Source organism: Pipistrellus kuhlii, unplaced genomic scaffold (genome assembly GCF_014108245.1).
Source record: "Pipistrellus kuhlii isolate mPipKuh1 unplaced genomic scaffold, mPipKuh1.p scaffold_m20_p_16, whole genome shotgun sequence".
Classification (NCBI taxonomy): domain Eukaryota; kingdom Metazoa; phylum Chordata; class Mammalia; order Chiroptera; family Vespertilionidae; genus Pipistrellus; species Pipistrellus kuhlii.
In genome coordinates this window covers 7,595,303-7,612,799 of record NW_023425471.1, presented here as the reverse complement: position 1 = coordinate 7,612,799, position 17,497 = coordinate 7,595,303, and the positions used below count along the sequence as shown (strand labels likewise).

The 17,497-nt window shown below is 36.8% G+C and overlaps 1 protein-coding gene across 6 annotated transcripts in view; it reads right to left on the bottom strand.

The window, feature by feature from the left end:
• Window positions 1–682: 682 nt before the first annotated feature.
• Window positions 683–17,497, bottom strand: part of CNKSR2 (connector enhancer of kinase suppressor of Ras 2) — a 236,281-nt gene continuing 219,466 nt past the window's right edge. For 4 of the 6 annotated variants that reach the window (XM_036439617.2, XM_036439619.2, XM_036439616.2 and 1 more), the window contains 2 exons: window positions 3,391–3,587; window positions 683–1,010 (listed from right to left, as the gene is read on the bottom strand). In XM_036439617.2, the coding sequence (XP_036295510.1) occupies window positions 795–1,010; window positions 3,391–3,587 (413 nt within the window). In that variant the 3' untranslated portion in view covers window positions 683–794. Of the gene's footprint in view, window positions 1,011–3,390; window positions 3,588–9,521; window positions 10,861–17,497 lie in introns of those variants that run through there. The other 2 variants (XM_036439621.2, XM_036439620.2) reach the window with 1 other exon arrangement.

Below are 17,497 nucleotides of genomic sequence, written 5' to 3'. Positions count from 1 at the left end.
ATCCACTCTCAAATTCCTCTGTACACAATCAGCATATCATCACTACAAAAATAAAGGAAGATTTAAACCAAGAAAATAAAGCAGCTCTATCTTCAATTTTGGTCTTTGTTACAAAAACATCTTACAAAGCTTTGCCCTGATACACCGTTAAGTGTCCCCATAGATTTGGAATAGTATCCCCATTAACCAGCTTTCACAAGTTAATAGACTATTAAGACGAATATTAGATACCTGAACTTTTCTTATGTTGATGCTCTTCTTGTTTGCTTTAACTCTTTTAGGCGCGTCTACATTTCACAAAAATAAAACTACAGCTTACTTTGTGCAATGTTTAAGAAAATCCTCAGAACATTTTAATAAATATAAAAAAGGTTTAAATTCTTTCCCACCCACAAGGATGTCTGCACCTGAAAAAATGTGGATTCACTTTTGAAGTCTTATTTATATAAAATTAACTGAAAGGGAGAAAAGATGACCTTAAGATAGAAAACCGCCATTTTGTATTTTTCTACTTGAACGCCATCTGTCTTCAGGATAGTCTGCAAAAGTTCATTTTAAACCATTGAAGACAGTTGTTTTTGCACATGGTAAACATAAGCTGAGCACTAATTGCATATAAAATATACAAATGCTCATTAAAGACAATGGTATTATGACCATATATGGTATGTTTCAAATAGTTTGGAAACACTGAAGTATAGCTTGTCAAGTGTCCCACACACTGACAGAAAAACTACCTTATATACTTGTTCCAAGTACCCGAAGGTACCAGATGGACTGAGGACAGAATACACTTACACATGCGTTTCAATGTAGGAATGAGTGTGTGTGAGAGAGGAAGTGATTATATCTACGTCAGAAGAAATACTTAATGGGTCATTTGAGGTGGTGTTTTGACAGATATCCAAGAAAAGATCGAGGTACATCTGCTTCCACTGTTGGAATTCTTTAGATGTCAAGTCTGGATTGTCTAGGACTTTATCAATAATGGCCACTTCCCCTTCTCTGGCCTGAAAAGCAAAAGGATTCAAAAGTTAAGATGTGGACAAACTTATGTTCAAGTTTAAGATAACAAGTTAATAGGCAAAAAATTAAAAAGCCCATAAGAAATGGCTCTGGTATATCCACACTCAGTTATTTAGACTAAAATTCTAGTGTGCTTTTTTCTACCCCCAAAGGTATGTGCCCTGTATTGCCTATTCTCTGTGGTTTATTTTTCCTCATTTATCATCTGTACATATGGGAACCTTCCTCGTCATGTAAGGTCCAGTTCAAATGCCTCTCATTTCCTAAAGTCTTCCTTCAACAGTTGGAAAAAATGTTCCCTCCCTCATTGATTTTCCCATAACACTTTATCGCTGCCATTGAGTGGACTTACCACATTTTGTTTTGAATTAATTTGAAACTGTCCTTTCTCTCCTGCTAGGTGGTCAGTTCCTATGTGTTATGGGTCCAAGGAAGGAATTGGGAAATCTAGGGAATGTTCTGCAAGAAGGGGGAAAGCTCACTCTGGACTAGCCACAACCAAGCAGTTGTTCCGGTCCTTGGGGCCTGACAGAGACAGGAGGGCTCTGACCAAGGATGTTCTGTGTCCCCCTGTGCTTGGTGAGGGGCCTGTTACAATTGCAGGAACCACATACCCAGGGTTGCTTGGGCAGTTGTCTTTCTCAAATGGGAAATTTCCATTTCCTGTGCATTTCCCTGCACTGAAAAGTGTAGGGCTCTGTAGTTTGTTTTTTTAACCAATAAGGGGCATTCTTTTCTTTTATAAAAATTAAATTTATTGGAGTGACATTGGTTAATAAGATCATGGGGACAAGTGGAGAGATCAACCAAAGGACTTGTATGCATGCATATGAGCCTAACCAGTGGTCACGGACAACAGGGGGATGGGGGCATGCATGGGGAGGGGTTTGGGATGGGAATGGGGGAATAAGGACAAATATGTGATACCTTAATCAAGAAAGAAATTAAAAAAATTAAAAAAGATCATACAGGTTTCATGTGTGCAATTCTACGACACATCATCTGTATATTGCCTTGTGTGCCCACCACCCCAAGTCAAGTCATCTTCAGAGGGGCATTTCCATACAGTGTTTTTTTTTTGTTTTTTTAAAATCATATTTCTTTGCCTCCAGAGAGCAGAGCACAGCATCACATAGCTGGTGACTCATCAATACTCACTGAATGGAAAATACTCTTTTTTTGGTGGGAGGGGATCTACAGAGCGTCAAAGATAGGGGTGAGAGGCTGAGAGGAAGAGGGACAGAAGCAAGTCTCTAAAGTATGTGAGTCTGACCTGCTTCCAAGTGCCTGCCAGCTGTTCTGACCAGGCAGTTTAGATATGAATGTACGGTGAGGGGTAGAGGGTGGGTCTGGAAGGTGAAAAGGTAAAGATATCTTTGGAGTAGGATTGGTCACCAGAATTATTCTTACAAATATTATAGCTCTTTTTAAAAAACCTATAACAACAACAACAACAACAACAACAACAAACTTAAAAAATTGGTCATGAGGTTGTCCCACGGATTTGTGATAGCATTTGCATGAATACCAATTGAAAGCTAATTGACTGAGAACTTGACTGCCTGCTACAGGAAATGTTTTCAAATAATGCATTTTCTATTTTATCTTTTTGTTACTCATCTACATTTCAAAATCACAAAACCTCAGCAACATACTATTTATCTGAAATATTCCCCAAAAAAGCCCTTTTGTCTGTAGGATAGTTCTCTAAACACCCCCCCCCCCCCCCCCCCCCCGCTGAGAATGTTCATTTTTTTGCCTCCTTGGACTTCCTGCCTCTCTGCTCCCCTCTCCTCCGCACCTCCTCCCCAACTGGTGGGTGGCATAATAATAAGCCCAGAGACAATGTAAGAACTTGTGGAAATGTATACTAGGAAAATAACATGGGAATTGGGAACTGATAGTGTAAAGAGAACAATTATAGAATCTCTACAGAGAGCATGAATCACTATAGCTTCAGGAAATTGTCCTAAACTATCATACACCGTTTTAGCACCCACTACTGTGTTCCGCACGCATTCTGTGTTCTTCTAATAGTTATATCACTTATACTACATGGCGCATTTGTCTCAGGAAAACGAAAGGCAGTAATAATACCAGTCTCGCAGTTTTGGAAAAAATGATGAATCACATTCTCCTAGAACGAAGTCACATAACATTTAGTCAGTTCTTAGAGATGCTAATGAAAAGTTTAGATTATTTCCTCTTTACTAAAAGAACAGCTTAGCTTCAGCTTCTTCCTATGTATCTATTCCCCGCCTCCCTTCCCATTTTCTATTTCTTCATCTAGTGTGTCTGGTAATCACCTTTGAATTCAGGAAGGAATCTCTTGAAAGAAATGTCTCCTTCCATTTCCTATCTTACCTTTAAAGTGCTTTTGAGAATTCGCAGCCTGTGCAGTTTTTCATTCATCACAGGATCATTACATCTCTTTATGAATGATAGCTTGTATTCCATCTTGGTTGAAATGCGATGTTCTCCCAGTGGTGACAGACTGGCTTGCTCCAATGCCCTGTATAAATCTTGCAATGAGTCTCCTAACTTTTCTCCCCTACTTTCACCTGCAATGGCCAAAAAGAGAGAGAAATGAATCCAGTGTAATGAATAGTTATTTGATACTCCAGAAATCTACTAAAATATCATCTGAAAAAAAACAGGATAATGAATGATTGGAAATACACTCTATTACATTAAAAAAAAAATCCCAACAAACCCACAGCTGCTAGTTACACTGAGTAAGATTAGCTCAGGCAGCCGATTGTTCTAGAATGATCAAATAATAGGATGCTTTGACTTAACAAAATATGCTCTTGAGTAGCAAATCACCGTAAATATCTGGAGTCCATTATAAGTTCAAAGAATTCGAGTATAAAAGGTACACAACACAGAAACAATCCTGTACATAATTTAATATTATAAAACATTAATAAATATCCCTTAACATTATATTGGTAAGCATAGAAATACTGATTAATATGACTCTCCTGGTTTGGCAATAAACGGATTTTTACCTTTTTCCAGACTTCATAAAATGGAATGGCATTCATTAGAATTTATTTGATTATAAAAATCACCCAATAGTGTGCCATCAATTATTATTAGGTTCAATGTGACTGCCATAATAATGCTCACCACATTGTACATATATTAAGTGATCACAAATTATCAACAATAATGCTTTCATTAAATGAAATATGGGAATAGGTTTATATTCAAATTAATCAATTTGGCACATACCAAGAGTTTGTAAGCATTTGTTAAGACTTGGGAAGAAAACACTCCAAGTCTTATTCCACAATGAAATATTTTTGTGGAAAAAAAAATCTTAAGAGACTAATTCAGGAAAGAACCTCAGATCTATTTGAACAAGTCACACTCCCATCCTGTTCTTTAATTGCCTGAATGTTGGTGTCATATCTTTCTCAACAATGATAAACAAAGATGAACTTGGATTTCACTTCCGGTGGTAGATAGAATGAGAGATATATCATGTTTCCTTTAACAGAGAGCCAGATTACTCTTTGAGGAATACTAATTGTATTGGCCCAAGGAGGAAATGTGGAATGTTCTTCATTCTACCATGATCCATGTGAATATTTTAGGCTGACATAGTTCAAAGATGCTCTGGTAATAATAGTAGTTCATATTTATACGTGCCAAGAAGTAGGTAAATGCATAATGTTCATAATCCTTACAACAAAACTAAGAGTAGATATACTTGATTTTCACTTTCTAGGACGGAAGTACCTTGCTCAAGATCACAGTAACTGGTGGAGCTAGAATTCCAACTGGGCAGTCTAGCTCCAGAATCCATAATGTTAATAAGAATTTGATTCTGCCCATTTTGTTAATCATCATTTGAACTGTGTATTTAACAGTAAGTGCTAATGAATGTGTGCAGCATTCTTAAATTTTTTTAGAGTGTACCTAACACCACCACCAAAGCCCACAAACACGGTGCCTTAACTTAAAGGGATCACTTTTAGGATTAAAAAACGTCATTTAAGTTTCATGTTCAATTTTTGGCTCTGCTGCTGAGGTCAGCCATTATGAGTAGTATGATTATTGAGTCCTGCCATTGGCAAGTGCCTTCCCTCCTTTTTATTATTGTTATCATCAGCACACGCCATTATTAACCCCATGAATTTTAACTTCCTAACAATATATCTACATGAGAACTATAATCTACAAACACAAACATCCCTTTAAATAACAGCTTTTAAATTCTCCGTTGGCTCCTCCATGAATGTTTGCAACACCTAGAAGATTCTGATGGGTGGGGGACTATACAAAAGAATAACTGCTTTGTGGGTTATTAGCAAGATTGAAACGGGATAGGGAATTTTAATTGAGAATTGCTTGGAGCCAGCAAAGCACAAAATCGTAAGGTCATTCAGAGTACCTAAATGGAGTTATAAGAACAAGGATACATTTGAACAGCATAATTCCATTTCATAAAAGCACAGGCCAGGGAAGGACCTGGAGGAATTATTGTATTTAGCAGGTATCATTCTTTTCGCCTCAAGGCAAGACTGCATCCAAAGCTCGATGTAATTTCATAGGGCAGAGAATGGGAGAGAAATGGGAGACCTAACAGCTGTGAATTACAGTAGTTTAGGTATCAGTGGCCTGATGCATTATTAGTTTCACAGTTTTTGAAAGAAGGTGGAGAAGAAAAGGGATTCAGTTCAGAGTTGTAGCATTTAAGGGAGGCAGACTATTTTTACATAGTCAAGTTTTACTTACAAATAACCTTCTTCCATATTACCTAAAACTGTAGGGTGTATGTATTTTGTTTAAAAAACAGTCTTACACAGTTTTCTTTCTCCCCAGTTCTTCAAGTTTGTGAACTATGGGGCCAGTATGAAAATTGATTTTTTAAAATAAAATTTCGCTGCAGTTTTAGTTTAAGAAGGATAAAAGGCACAAGCATAGCTATTCAATAAATAAACACAAAAAGGTCCACCCCCCCCCCTTGCCATTAAGGGGGAATAAAAGCATTCAACCAAAGGACAACACAATTCTACGAAGAATCTAGTTTGACAGATGTGAGGATAAGTGAGCAGAGGTTTATCTCTGGGTAGTACATTGGAACAAGAGATCACAATGAGACGGAACACAGAGACATCTCCAAGTACAGCCATGGAGTAGCGTGACCCCTCTTAGAGATAAGTAAGGCTCCCTCCCTTCCCCCTACACATAAACACATATGCAACATCACAAGACACAGCAGTGAAATGAGGAAAGATGAGGGATTGAGATGCCAGGCTACCACGAAATGCCACCAATCACTGAATATTTGAAGACTAGACAAAGAGTCTTTTTGTTTTCAAAGGAGGGGGGTGAGGGGCAGAGTCACATTATAAATCTGATTCACTGTGCTCCACAGTCAAAACAACACAGAACCCAACATTCAAGACAAAAACAGACCTTTATTTTCTTTTATAATTTTCAATTGGTTTCCTTGAGTGTTTTTTTTCTCTCTCTCTCAGATGAATACCAATTAAGTCAATGGTGGCCACTGTTGCAACTGAAAATATGAAAGCACCTTTATTTTCTTCTCGTTTTTGCCCTCTTCTTCTTCGTCTCCTTTTCACTTCTCTTCTGGTTTCCCCTCTTTTGAAAACCCTTGCTTTTCTTCTTCTAGAAGAGGCTTGCTTTGGAAGAGCAGGCAAGCACTTGGTGAGGTCTGCTTCCTTATTGACTTTCAACATGCCAGTTCAGCCCTTGAAGTGCTGGCGGAGTACCAGCTCTTTTGCAATTTGAATGAATGTTTCTGAAAGTTGGCAAAGTGTAGAACACCATGTGCAAATCACAGGACATATATAGGAACCTTTAGTGATTCCTAGTAAGTATATTGCTCCTATAAAAAAATTTAATTGGTATCTAATTTATTCAGGAACTCTGGGCCTTTGCAGGAGTTAATTCCCTCCCACATTATATTTATATTTACAACATGTGAATTGGTTTAGGTCTGTGTCAGAGAACAAACTTTTCTATTGCAATTTTATGAAAGCAAATGGAACATGTAAAGTTTTCTTTTCTATATAAAATTTCATTGGCTGATAGATTTGAGGGTCCTAAGAAGTTATTGATGAATTAACTTGCTTCTGTACCTAGGGAGGGTCATTTCCGGCTGCATCATCTGTGGCAGGGGCAAAAAGATCCTTTATTGTCTTATTGATATTTTAGCTACCCCATGAAATATTGTGACCCTATTCCTATGTGGTGAGCACCACAGCTGTTCACTGTTTGGTGCTTTTGGGTTACCTATGACCTCCTGGTAGTGATAAAGAAGAGGTCAACGAAAATATTAGGTAATGCAAAATAATAGTTTGTTAAAACTTTCTTGCAAATGGATTATTAGAGGACGATAATACAGTTCTCAAATACTGAAAGGTCTTCAGTTGATGTATTTCCTTACATTCATGCCCAGCCATTTCCAAACATTTTTATTGTGCACACTTGTCAGTTAAAAACACTTCTGCTTTTGATAACTTATATACATGCATTACTCTATGTTGATATGCATGTAATGAAACAGAGAAAAGAAATAAAAAACGAGCTCTAAAAATTGAGGACACATTCCAATGTTTTTTCTTCCTGTGCCTCAATGGCCCCATTTGGACCCTCCTTCAGAGACCTAGACTGTGACTTTCCCTGAGCGGAGAACCCTCCCTCTTATTTGCATTTCCCATTCTTCTGTCTGGCACAGGGTCTCAGGTACCCAAGATTTAAGCTGAATGATGGTTTTTCTCTACTTTATACACACAGTGCTCCAAAGAGGGCTCCATGTCAGGCGACTGTGCAAATTTTATCCCAGTCTATTATTCAATTTTGTTCATGTTCCTTTGGTGAAAATTATGGAGAGCAGAACACAAACTTGGCGACCCCCAATTTCCTGCTGGCGTCTTCTCCATTTCCCCAGGACTGTAATGACCATGTTGAAAGAAAGCAAAAGATGAAAAGAAAACGCAACAAATAGACCCGCTGGGCTCTTGAAGAACCGAGTCAACATGTTTTGGTACATGTTTTGGAAGGGAGCTGCGCGCTTTTAAAATTGGACAATGATGTCTTTCTGGAAACAGTCATTCCTTCCACAACTCAGCTGGGTAATGAGCACAGAAAGCTTGGAAGAGCTAAGTCACAAGGGGCAGAGAAGGCTGGACATAGTAGCATTAGTCACCAGTCAAATGTGAGAGGCATTCGTTCTTGCAGAGCCAGAGCGCCTAAAGGCTTCCAGGCTAATGGTGTCACGTATGTGGAGCACTATTCTTGTCATGAAGGTCAATTAAACGTTTGCATTGAGACAACGGGAATATTTTCTGTGAATGCTAATGTACCAGTGCTCCCTGATGAACAACTTATTTATATGTAAGGTGATAATTAAACTTTTAATGGGTTTAATGTAGATGGGTTTAATGTTTATAGGTTTTATGCTAAAGATGATTATGTATTCAGGACTTTACACTGTAATGTGAATTGTCTTATAATTATATATTAGCTCTCTTAACGTATGATTTTATATAAGTCAACTAGCTATGCTTAGCATTGTAAAACTGGGGCGGGGAGAGGGAGGTCAATTGGTTATACCAGAAAAAAGCATAGTATTTTAAAACCTGGCTTTTACTCACTGTTCTGTAATCAACTACCCTTTTCATTTAAAAAAAAAAGTAATTTTTTTCCCTTAGTCAAAATAACAATTTCTCTGATAAAAAAATTAATTTTAATGAAGAACCCCCCCTATTTTAAAAAGTACAGGTTGAGTGAATCTACCAGCATTGCTAAGTGTATTCTTAAAGAACACATGTGGCCTATCCCTGTGTAAGAATGACCTTGTACTTCACCAAAATCAAGTATAGCACATACTAGTGTCTGTCAGTCCCTTCTGCACAACAGTAAAGATGTGACAGAAAAGTCAGAGCTGGAGATTTTTCTGTACTTCATTCTCTATGCATGTCAATTCTGCCAAATTATGTGGTTTAATGCCACAACTATATGACAGTGATTGAATTTCCAGGGCACTATACAGCGGTTGCTATGATGGATAGTTTCTATGGATGGAGAAATCTTGGTGTCCTTGGCATTGATTTATTGACCCACAGGAAAGGTTCTTCGAAGGACAACCAGAGACATAAATGATCAATTCTGAGTTTGCCCATGGAATTTAGAAAATTTAAATAATAGACACATGGAAGTCAAGGTACCTGGTTCTTAGGCAGGGATTCATTAAGGGGACAGTTAAAAATCAAAGCTAAGAGATGATTATCTTTAAAAATCAATGTGGAGTTATTATAGTCCTTAATGAGAAAAAAACTAAAATACTTCATATCCTAAAGTTTCACTATAACATAAACAGAGAGGATGACCCAAGATCTTCCTGCTAATATTAAATACCAACAAAATGCTTTTTGATGGATTTCTACATATCGGAACCATCATTTTTATATATACTTAAAAAACACATTGAAACGGTTAGAGCACAGAAGCAATTGTAAGGCAGATCAATGTGATTTTTATTCACAACACAAATTCCATTTGTGAGAAAGAAGCATAGATTACTTCTCTTCAGAAAGATATTTACTATCAAGCATACTTAGCAAATTATTTAGCTATCTGAAAAGATCTGAAACCAATTGGTCATATTTTATTTTTTAAGTAATTTATATTTTTACATGTATTCACATTATGCAATACCACACACTGCGGGGACAGGAAGAAAAAAAAAACATTTCCAAATACAATGTTAAATTATCTGTTCATTGCACAGTATTAAATATCCATTAATTAGCATTGAAATTATTACAGAGTATCTTATCCAACTAAATAAAGGAAATTTCACATCCACTACAGAAGAAAAATAAGCAATAGTGAGTCATAAGGGACCCAGTTACATAGTATTAAATAATATGTGAAGCTCGTTTGAAAGACATCCAGACAAAATACTTTTTCAAAAGTGAAAACCACAGCCTATAGATTAGGAAAATTTTACAGAAAAGAATAGCTCATGCCTGTCCTGTGAGGCAACACCATTTGTATACAAGTGCCAAGAAATAAGGAGAAAGTTAGGATTTTAGCCGAGGAATCTAACAAAGCCTGGCGTGAGGAATTTTCTTCATTAGTGTCACCAAAAGCAATCTCTGTGTTGCACCTGAACACACTTTATAATAGAATAAACATAGTAAGTTTCAGAGCAGGTTGTGTATACCTTGCCTTAATAGATTACACTTAATTTAGTACAATACAGCACGTCAAGTTTTAAAAATGCAAAATACACTCAATACACAGAATTTGCTTCCTCTGCTTTGCCTTCAAGAGGCCACCCAAGAGTCCATTAAACAGCCAGGGTTTTCTAGTTAGCAGAGCCGATCCCTCTCCTTTCCTGGTGTAAGGAGAACACAACTGAAATGTCACCACACAGAGCCCTTCCCAGGTCAGTCCCCTTTCCCTTCTGTTCTCTCACAGACATGGCAGTGTTTTGTCACTGTGCTCCATCTTGATTGGCTTTGATCTTATGCTAGTCCCAGTGTAGAAAGCTCGCATTCTTCTTAAGAGTGGCCTGCCCCTCTTAATATCCCTTTTGGGAGGCCCCCGATCCAAAAACACTTGATGATCTAAGCTCTTAAAAGTCTGTTCTCTGTTATAAACAGCAAGGACGAGGCCATTTTAGTTGCTTGCAAGAGGTTGATGTGGAGTCTGCGCCGTGCCGACTCTCTCCGATCTAAATTCTCTAAACATTAGCTTAGCAATCTGTGAATCCAATGGGTGGAGTGCCAACAGAAGTGGATCCGATTTGGCATGGAGAGGTTCTACCAACTCTCGCAGTGTATTAGCCTAATATGATAAAGCAGTGATACAATATGATGAAAAGACCTGTGCGTGCCATTATTTCTAAAGCACATTAGTATTTGTACTAGAAATACCATCATGCAACACCCATGAAGAGAAAGAGAAAAAAAATATGGCTAGAATTGCATATGGTTTCAATACCATGTTTTTTTTGTTGGCATGCAAATTTATTGGGCCATAAATGGGACACTTTGGGCTTTAGGCTTGGTTATTTGGAAACGCCAATCTTACGTATGCAAAATAATACACAGCACAGATACATCTTTTCCCACCTCTATATTTGTATATGCATGTCTATAATTTTAATGAGAAAAGTTTGTTAAAAGTATTCTTCATACACATGTAAAATGACCAGTCTTTCAAGGAAATTAAACTTTATTTCTATATGAGATCTTTCCTCAAATTCATCAAATGAAGAATTAGGAGGAAAAGTTTTCTGGTCTACCTTCTATCTAACTACTCTGATATATATTTGTTAACCACGTGCTAATTGGTGAGATAAAAGAGTCAGCTAATGTGGCTCCAATGAGGAGGCCAAATGCTGACCAACACAAAATTGGGAGAAATGAAAAGCTCTAACAGGGCAAATGTGATGAAAGGGTGACTTTACAACGGAACATGAGCCACATGCCAGGGAATTAAGAAACTAGAAGAGACTAAAGTTTCTGAACGACCCGGAAAAAGAAGAACAATTGGGATAAAATAAACTGTAGTCTCTTTTAGTTCATTTTTTTGGATTTTGAGGAATCCACATACTGCCATGAGACACAAGTGTTCTTTCTGGCCTAGGGCAGGCTTTTATCTGCAATATCCCGTAACAGCTTTTGAGTACGTTAAGAAGAAACAAGGTGTTGTTCATTACTACCTCCCTTAGAAATGAGAAGGGTGTGAGTAGCCCATAGCACTGTATTTGGAAAACAATGCAGCATAGTTCAGAAATCAGCAGAGCTAATTTTTGTATATTATAGCATACCATTCTTTTATAGAAAATGATCTGGTAATGAAATAATATTCATATGTAAGTCAAATGAAACAAAATATACCTACTTTTAGAGGAAATTGTAATATTGGAATGCTAGCTCTGGCTTCTATCACTTTGTTTCATAAGGTCATGGAATTTCTTTTTTTTTCTTAATAATTTTTAATGTTGACACTATTGCAGGTGTCTCCCCTTCCACCCCCCTTATCCCACCTCTACCCTCCTTTGCCCTTCACCACATGGGGTATGCACATAGGGTCTTTAGCTAATCCCTTCGCCTTCTTTATACAGTCACCTCCCCCTCCTCCCCTCAGGTACTCTCACGGAATTTGAAACAGAAAAGTCACAGGCAATCTAACCTTGGGCACGGGTTAATTTCTAAATTTGAACTGTTCCTAATTTATCTATGCAATGCAAACATTTTGTAAGTTGTTGTTTTGAACACATCCCTTAGTTCCCCTCAGAGAAAAATGTTACATGAGCAGTTTAATTTCTAGTGCACTTAACCCATACTAAACCAGACCTAGAGGCCTGGAAATCAAGTCATGATTAGTTACATTTAGGAGGTTATTTCTATAGCATGGCCCAGTTCTACTCCAAGATACTGGAAACACTTGCTCAATTGAGTGCCTTACCAAAGTGCAGGTTGGTGACGGGAGCACTGCTATTTTAAAAAATGATTACATTTAATTCCCAAAGTGTATATACAGGGTGGGACAAAAGTAGGTTTATAGTAGTTCAAATGGAAAATAATACAATAATCTACACTAATAAAAGAGAAAAATGCTAATTGACCATACCTTCGCCACACCCATAGCCAATCAGAGTGAGTATACAAATTAACCCAATGAAGATGATGGTTAATTTGCATATGCTGAGGGAGGAGTGAAGACTGAAGACAGTGTAGAAGGAAGAGGGAGGGAAAGTGGAAAGCAAAGCGGCTGTGGGAGGGAAAGTGTGTGTGGCTTGTGTGGCTGGTGGGGCAGGGCAGGCAGGTGGAGCGGGGAAATCTTGCAGGAATCTTCCTGCAACAGGCCCCTAGTTACTAAGTAATAATGCAAGAATAAACTGTATTTTGTGTACTCACAACTGTAAACTTCTTTTGCTCCCATCATGAATTAGCATAAGAAAAGATAGTCGCCCAGGGAAAGGTATCTCTTCAACTAATAGTGATCAGGACCACTGGCTACCAAATCTCAGGGCTGGAGGTCTGCTTGTTAAACACAGATTTCTGGCTCCTACCCCTAATCTATTGAATTAGAATTTCTGGGTATGGAACTTGGGGCTTTGCATTTTAAGCAAACAACCTGGGTGATTCTTGTGCCCACTACAGTTTGAGACCTGCTTCAGGCCAGTCACACTGGGTAGGGCTGGTTGGAATGAAGCCAATTTTTGTACTACAGAGGCCTATAGTTTGGCATGTCACATAGCATTTCATTCTTAGATCCATCACCAGTATAACACTGTATTACATAGCTCAAATAATTTCAAGGTTTTTGCCATGGAATCTGATGGAAATATCTTGGTCTACTGAGAATATTACTAGAATAAATTCTTTACACCTATTCTTTTATGTACTATTAAATAGTTCCTCTTTATTTTTAATATGTTTTTATTGATTTTAGAGGGAAAGGGAGAGGGAGAGAGAGATGGAAAAATCACTGATGAGAGATAATCACCAATTAGCTGCATCTGTATGTCCCCTACCAGAGATTGGGCTGGCACTTGGGCACGTGCCCTGACCTGAAATCGCACCCTGACCTCCTGGTTCATAGGTCAATGCTCAACCACTGAGCAACACTGGCCGGGCTAAATAGTTCCTCTTTGTAAAAAAATTTAAATTAAACTTTATTATACAATGATGATATTTAGTCATGAGAAAAATATTCAAAATACATAAAGTTAAGGAATAAAACAAGAGTATGTTAATAATATTTATATATTGATATATTTGGCATATATATTGCATATAAATTGTAAAAAATGATAAGAAATTAATCGTGTGCAATAGCTAAAATGTACTCATTTAAGCTACACAATTTTATGCTATATTTAAAAAAATATTGTTGAAAGTAGTACAGATGTCCCCTTTGTGTGTGTGTTTTTCTCCCATTGACTCCCTCCACCTCTCCCAGGCCTTTACCACTCTATTGTCTGTGTCCTAGATAGTTCCTCTTTATTCTTGAGGCAAACAGAACAACTATAAAGATACTTCCAGACTCATGCCCATTAAGCCCACTGTATATATTGGTGTGTGCATTCTGAATCTCAAGTATGGGTAGCATTGGCAGGCCAGGAGGGTCAGATATGATGGACTAGTACATGGTTAATCTAATGAAATTTCTAGGACACAAAAACAAACTTGCTTCATAAGGCACTGTTCCATGAAAGCCTATCATTTGTGAATCTCATATTTTTATCTTCTACTTTTTTGCAAGTCCCTTTCTGGTTCTTAACACTCTACCTTTCTTTACCTTTGTGTTTTTATTGGGCTTTCTAGCTCTTGACAACTTCATTTATCCCCAAGCAAAGAGTCAAAATAATTCAAACCAGTTAAATTATTTATAATGACAGACTAATTTGGTTCCTGTTTTTTATTTTATTTATTTATTTATTTTTTTAAAGAACAAGCAGAAATTGCATATACCTTAAAAAGCAAACAAATTATATGGCTCTTGATTTTTTTGTGTGTGTCAATATTCTAATTAGAAAAATATTCCCACCCGACTGGTGTGGCTCAGTATCAATGGTTAGATTCCAGGTCAGGGCACATGCCTGGATCTCTGATACCCAGCAAGGGGTGGGGGGAGAGGGAGGTGCAGGAAGCAGCTGATGAATGTTGATGTTTCTCTCTTATCAATTTTTCTATCGCTTTCTTCTCCCTTCCTCTCTTTCTCAAATCAATAAAAATATATTTAAAAATTCTCCACTTACTGCTATAGAAATAAACTTCACTATTTACCAAGCTTTTAATCAACTGCATTTTGAAACAGCAGCAACTGTGTTTCTAAGCTACCCTAAGAAAATCAGTAATATTTCTATTTGGCATATTACTTAACATTTATTGAGCTTTCTTTCATCACTGAAACCTCCAATTGTGAGGCCACCTGCCAAGTTGTATAAAAAGAAACAGCTACTGTTTCCCTGTTACTAAACTCCTATGTTATGCCATGTTGAGTCATGTACAGGATGACTTATTCCATGGATCTGCTTCCCCTGCAAGCTCTTCACAGGTTGAATCTATGTAGGCTATGTTGAGGATCATGTTTTTTTTCCCCCTTTTTGTTTTATGAATTTTAAAATCTTCCCACTACGGGCTGCTCAAATAATAAGCAGGAAGAGAAATTCTAGAAATACAAGTTTTAGAAATGTAATCTGGCTTCTAATAATGTACCCGCTAGGAATAGCTGATGATCCCAAATCAAATGCCTCGGGGTTAGATTATAGGGTAAGGATGGAGGCAGAAATATTTGCAAGAGAAAATCTTTTCCTTAATGAATGAAATAGAAGAAAATATGTGGAAATGAAAATAGGAAATCCTTAAGCCAGAATAGCACTTGGAAAGATTCCTACTTCTGTCTGAGTTTTATTCACTTCCACTGTCAGTGAGCTTCAGGGCAAATTTAAGGGCAAAACCACTGACTACTGGTCTTAAGCTGCTTGCAGATAACAAAGGTCACCAACAGCGCACATCCCAGCCTATCAAATGTAACACTTGCAGAGCTCCTGGGAGAACAGAACTGTTTTGTGTGCTTAAAAAACATATTTCTGGAACACCATTATCCGGAGCCTCTCCTTCTAATGTATGTGTTCATATTTAAGGTTTTCTTTTGGAAAATGGGAGTAACTAACACCATGGATAAACATCAGTGATAATTACTTTCTCAGTGTAAATATTGAAAAGAGGGACTGATGCCTTTGGTTCCAAATGATAAATATGAATTTCGAGGGCCTGATCTATCATAAAGGTTGAGCTTTCAGACTGTGAAAATTTGTTTATTTGCTTATTTTAAAATGTAAGACCATAGAAGGAAGGAATTAACAAGTCTGTTTTTATTTTACGAACGACAAGTAAAATTTTCATGATAAAGTATTCTTTTTCAAAATAAAGTGGTTAATTGTAAAAAGTAATATAGTGCCATACTTACAGCACGTTTGGAGATCTTTAATTAGCAATTCCAGGTAAAATAAAATATTTGATGACCTTTGCCACAGGCTAAACCAGATAAGGAAATACTGTTTCCAGATAATTAGAATGTTCCTCTAAATTGCCAAATCACAATTCCATCCTCTGTGTATAATTCACAGGAGAGAGAGCACTTCCTTATGAAAGTAGTATCTCATCTTAATGTACCTACTGCTATACTCTGACCTTAGAGTGCCTTTAGGACTTAACTAGTTATTATGAGTATATCACGCGCTCTGGCTTTTTCTGTCTGCATTAAAAACCACAATCTGAAATGAAGGCAAACCTAAAATACACTTTAAAAGAAACTTACCTATTAGCAACAATTGAAAAGGTCTTTTATATGTATTAGTCACAGAAGTACTTGATATGTTGTCAATTGACCACCAATTTATTTTCAATTAAGTGCCTAGAGATATTTCAGAAAAATGTACTATGGAATTTTGCCACATTATATTGAATATAATTTTGCCACATTATATTCAAATGTCACCATTAAAATAGAAATGGGAGGGATTCAATTTTATAGATATGTAAAGTTCAATAAGGATTTAATGTGCACCTACAGGTAGATATATCAAATGTTAGGGATAAATATACAAAAATAATAGTCTGACCTCAAAGAGTTCATGATATAGTTGTACAACCCCTACCCCAATTGCTGTCTTAAAATTTTATAGCTAATAATTATCATTAAAATACTATTAAAATTTAAGTACATGTATATGTACACACACACACACACACACACAGACAGATTCAATTATATAACTAAAATGCAAATATACAATTACCCTAATAATGTATATTATATGTAGTTACATTTTTATATGTAATTACATTAATAACGCTGTATGACTATGTTAATTTTAATTAAACATATATAGAAAGTAAAAATAGTTGAAATTCACAGCAAATTTAAAGGAGACAAAAAATGAATGTACATATGTATGTATATATAAAATATAAAACAGCTTAGTTATGATGCTTACAATGGGCTTTAAAACTGAAGGGGAATATAATATGCCACCCAAAAATATGACACTTGGGCACCTGAATTATTTTGAGCTGAAGGTAATTAAGAAGCAGCAAACACAGACAAATCTTTGGCTATTCCCCATCTACCTAAAAAGCAGGATATACATTTCTCCTTTGAATTTGTTCCTCCTCTCCTCTTCCACATCAGAAGAACAACCCTTATCATTGGAGACAGAAATCTGGCATCAAGATGGGTCAGCACAAGCAAAACTTACTGAAATAACCCTTATCTCATGTTAGTTTTCCCCATATATTTACTTTTCTACAATTTACTGACCAAGCAGCCCCAAACCCCTTTCCTTTATCTTATCACTTTTTCTACAATTTATCACTTTTTGTTAAAATGGTATTTAGGGCTCCAAGTCTAACAGCTTATTTAGGTCTTCTTTTCTATGAAGGTTTCTGCGTACATAAAAGCT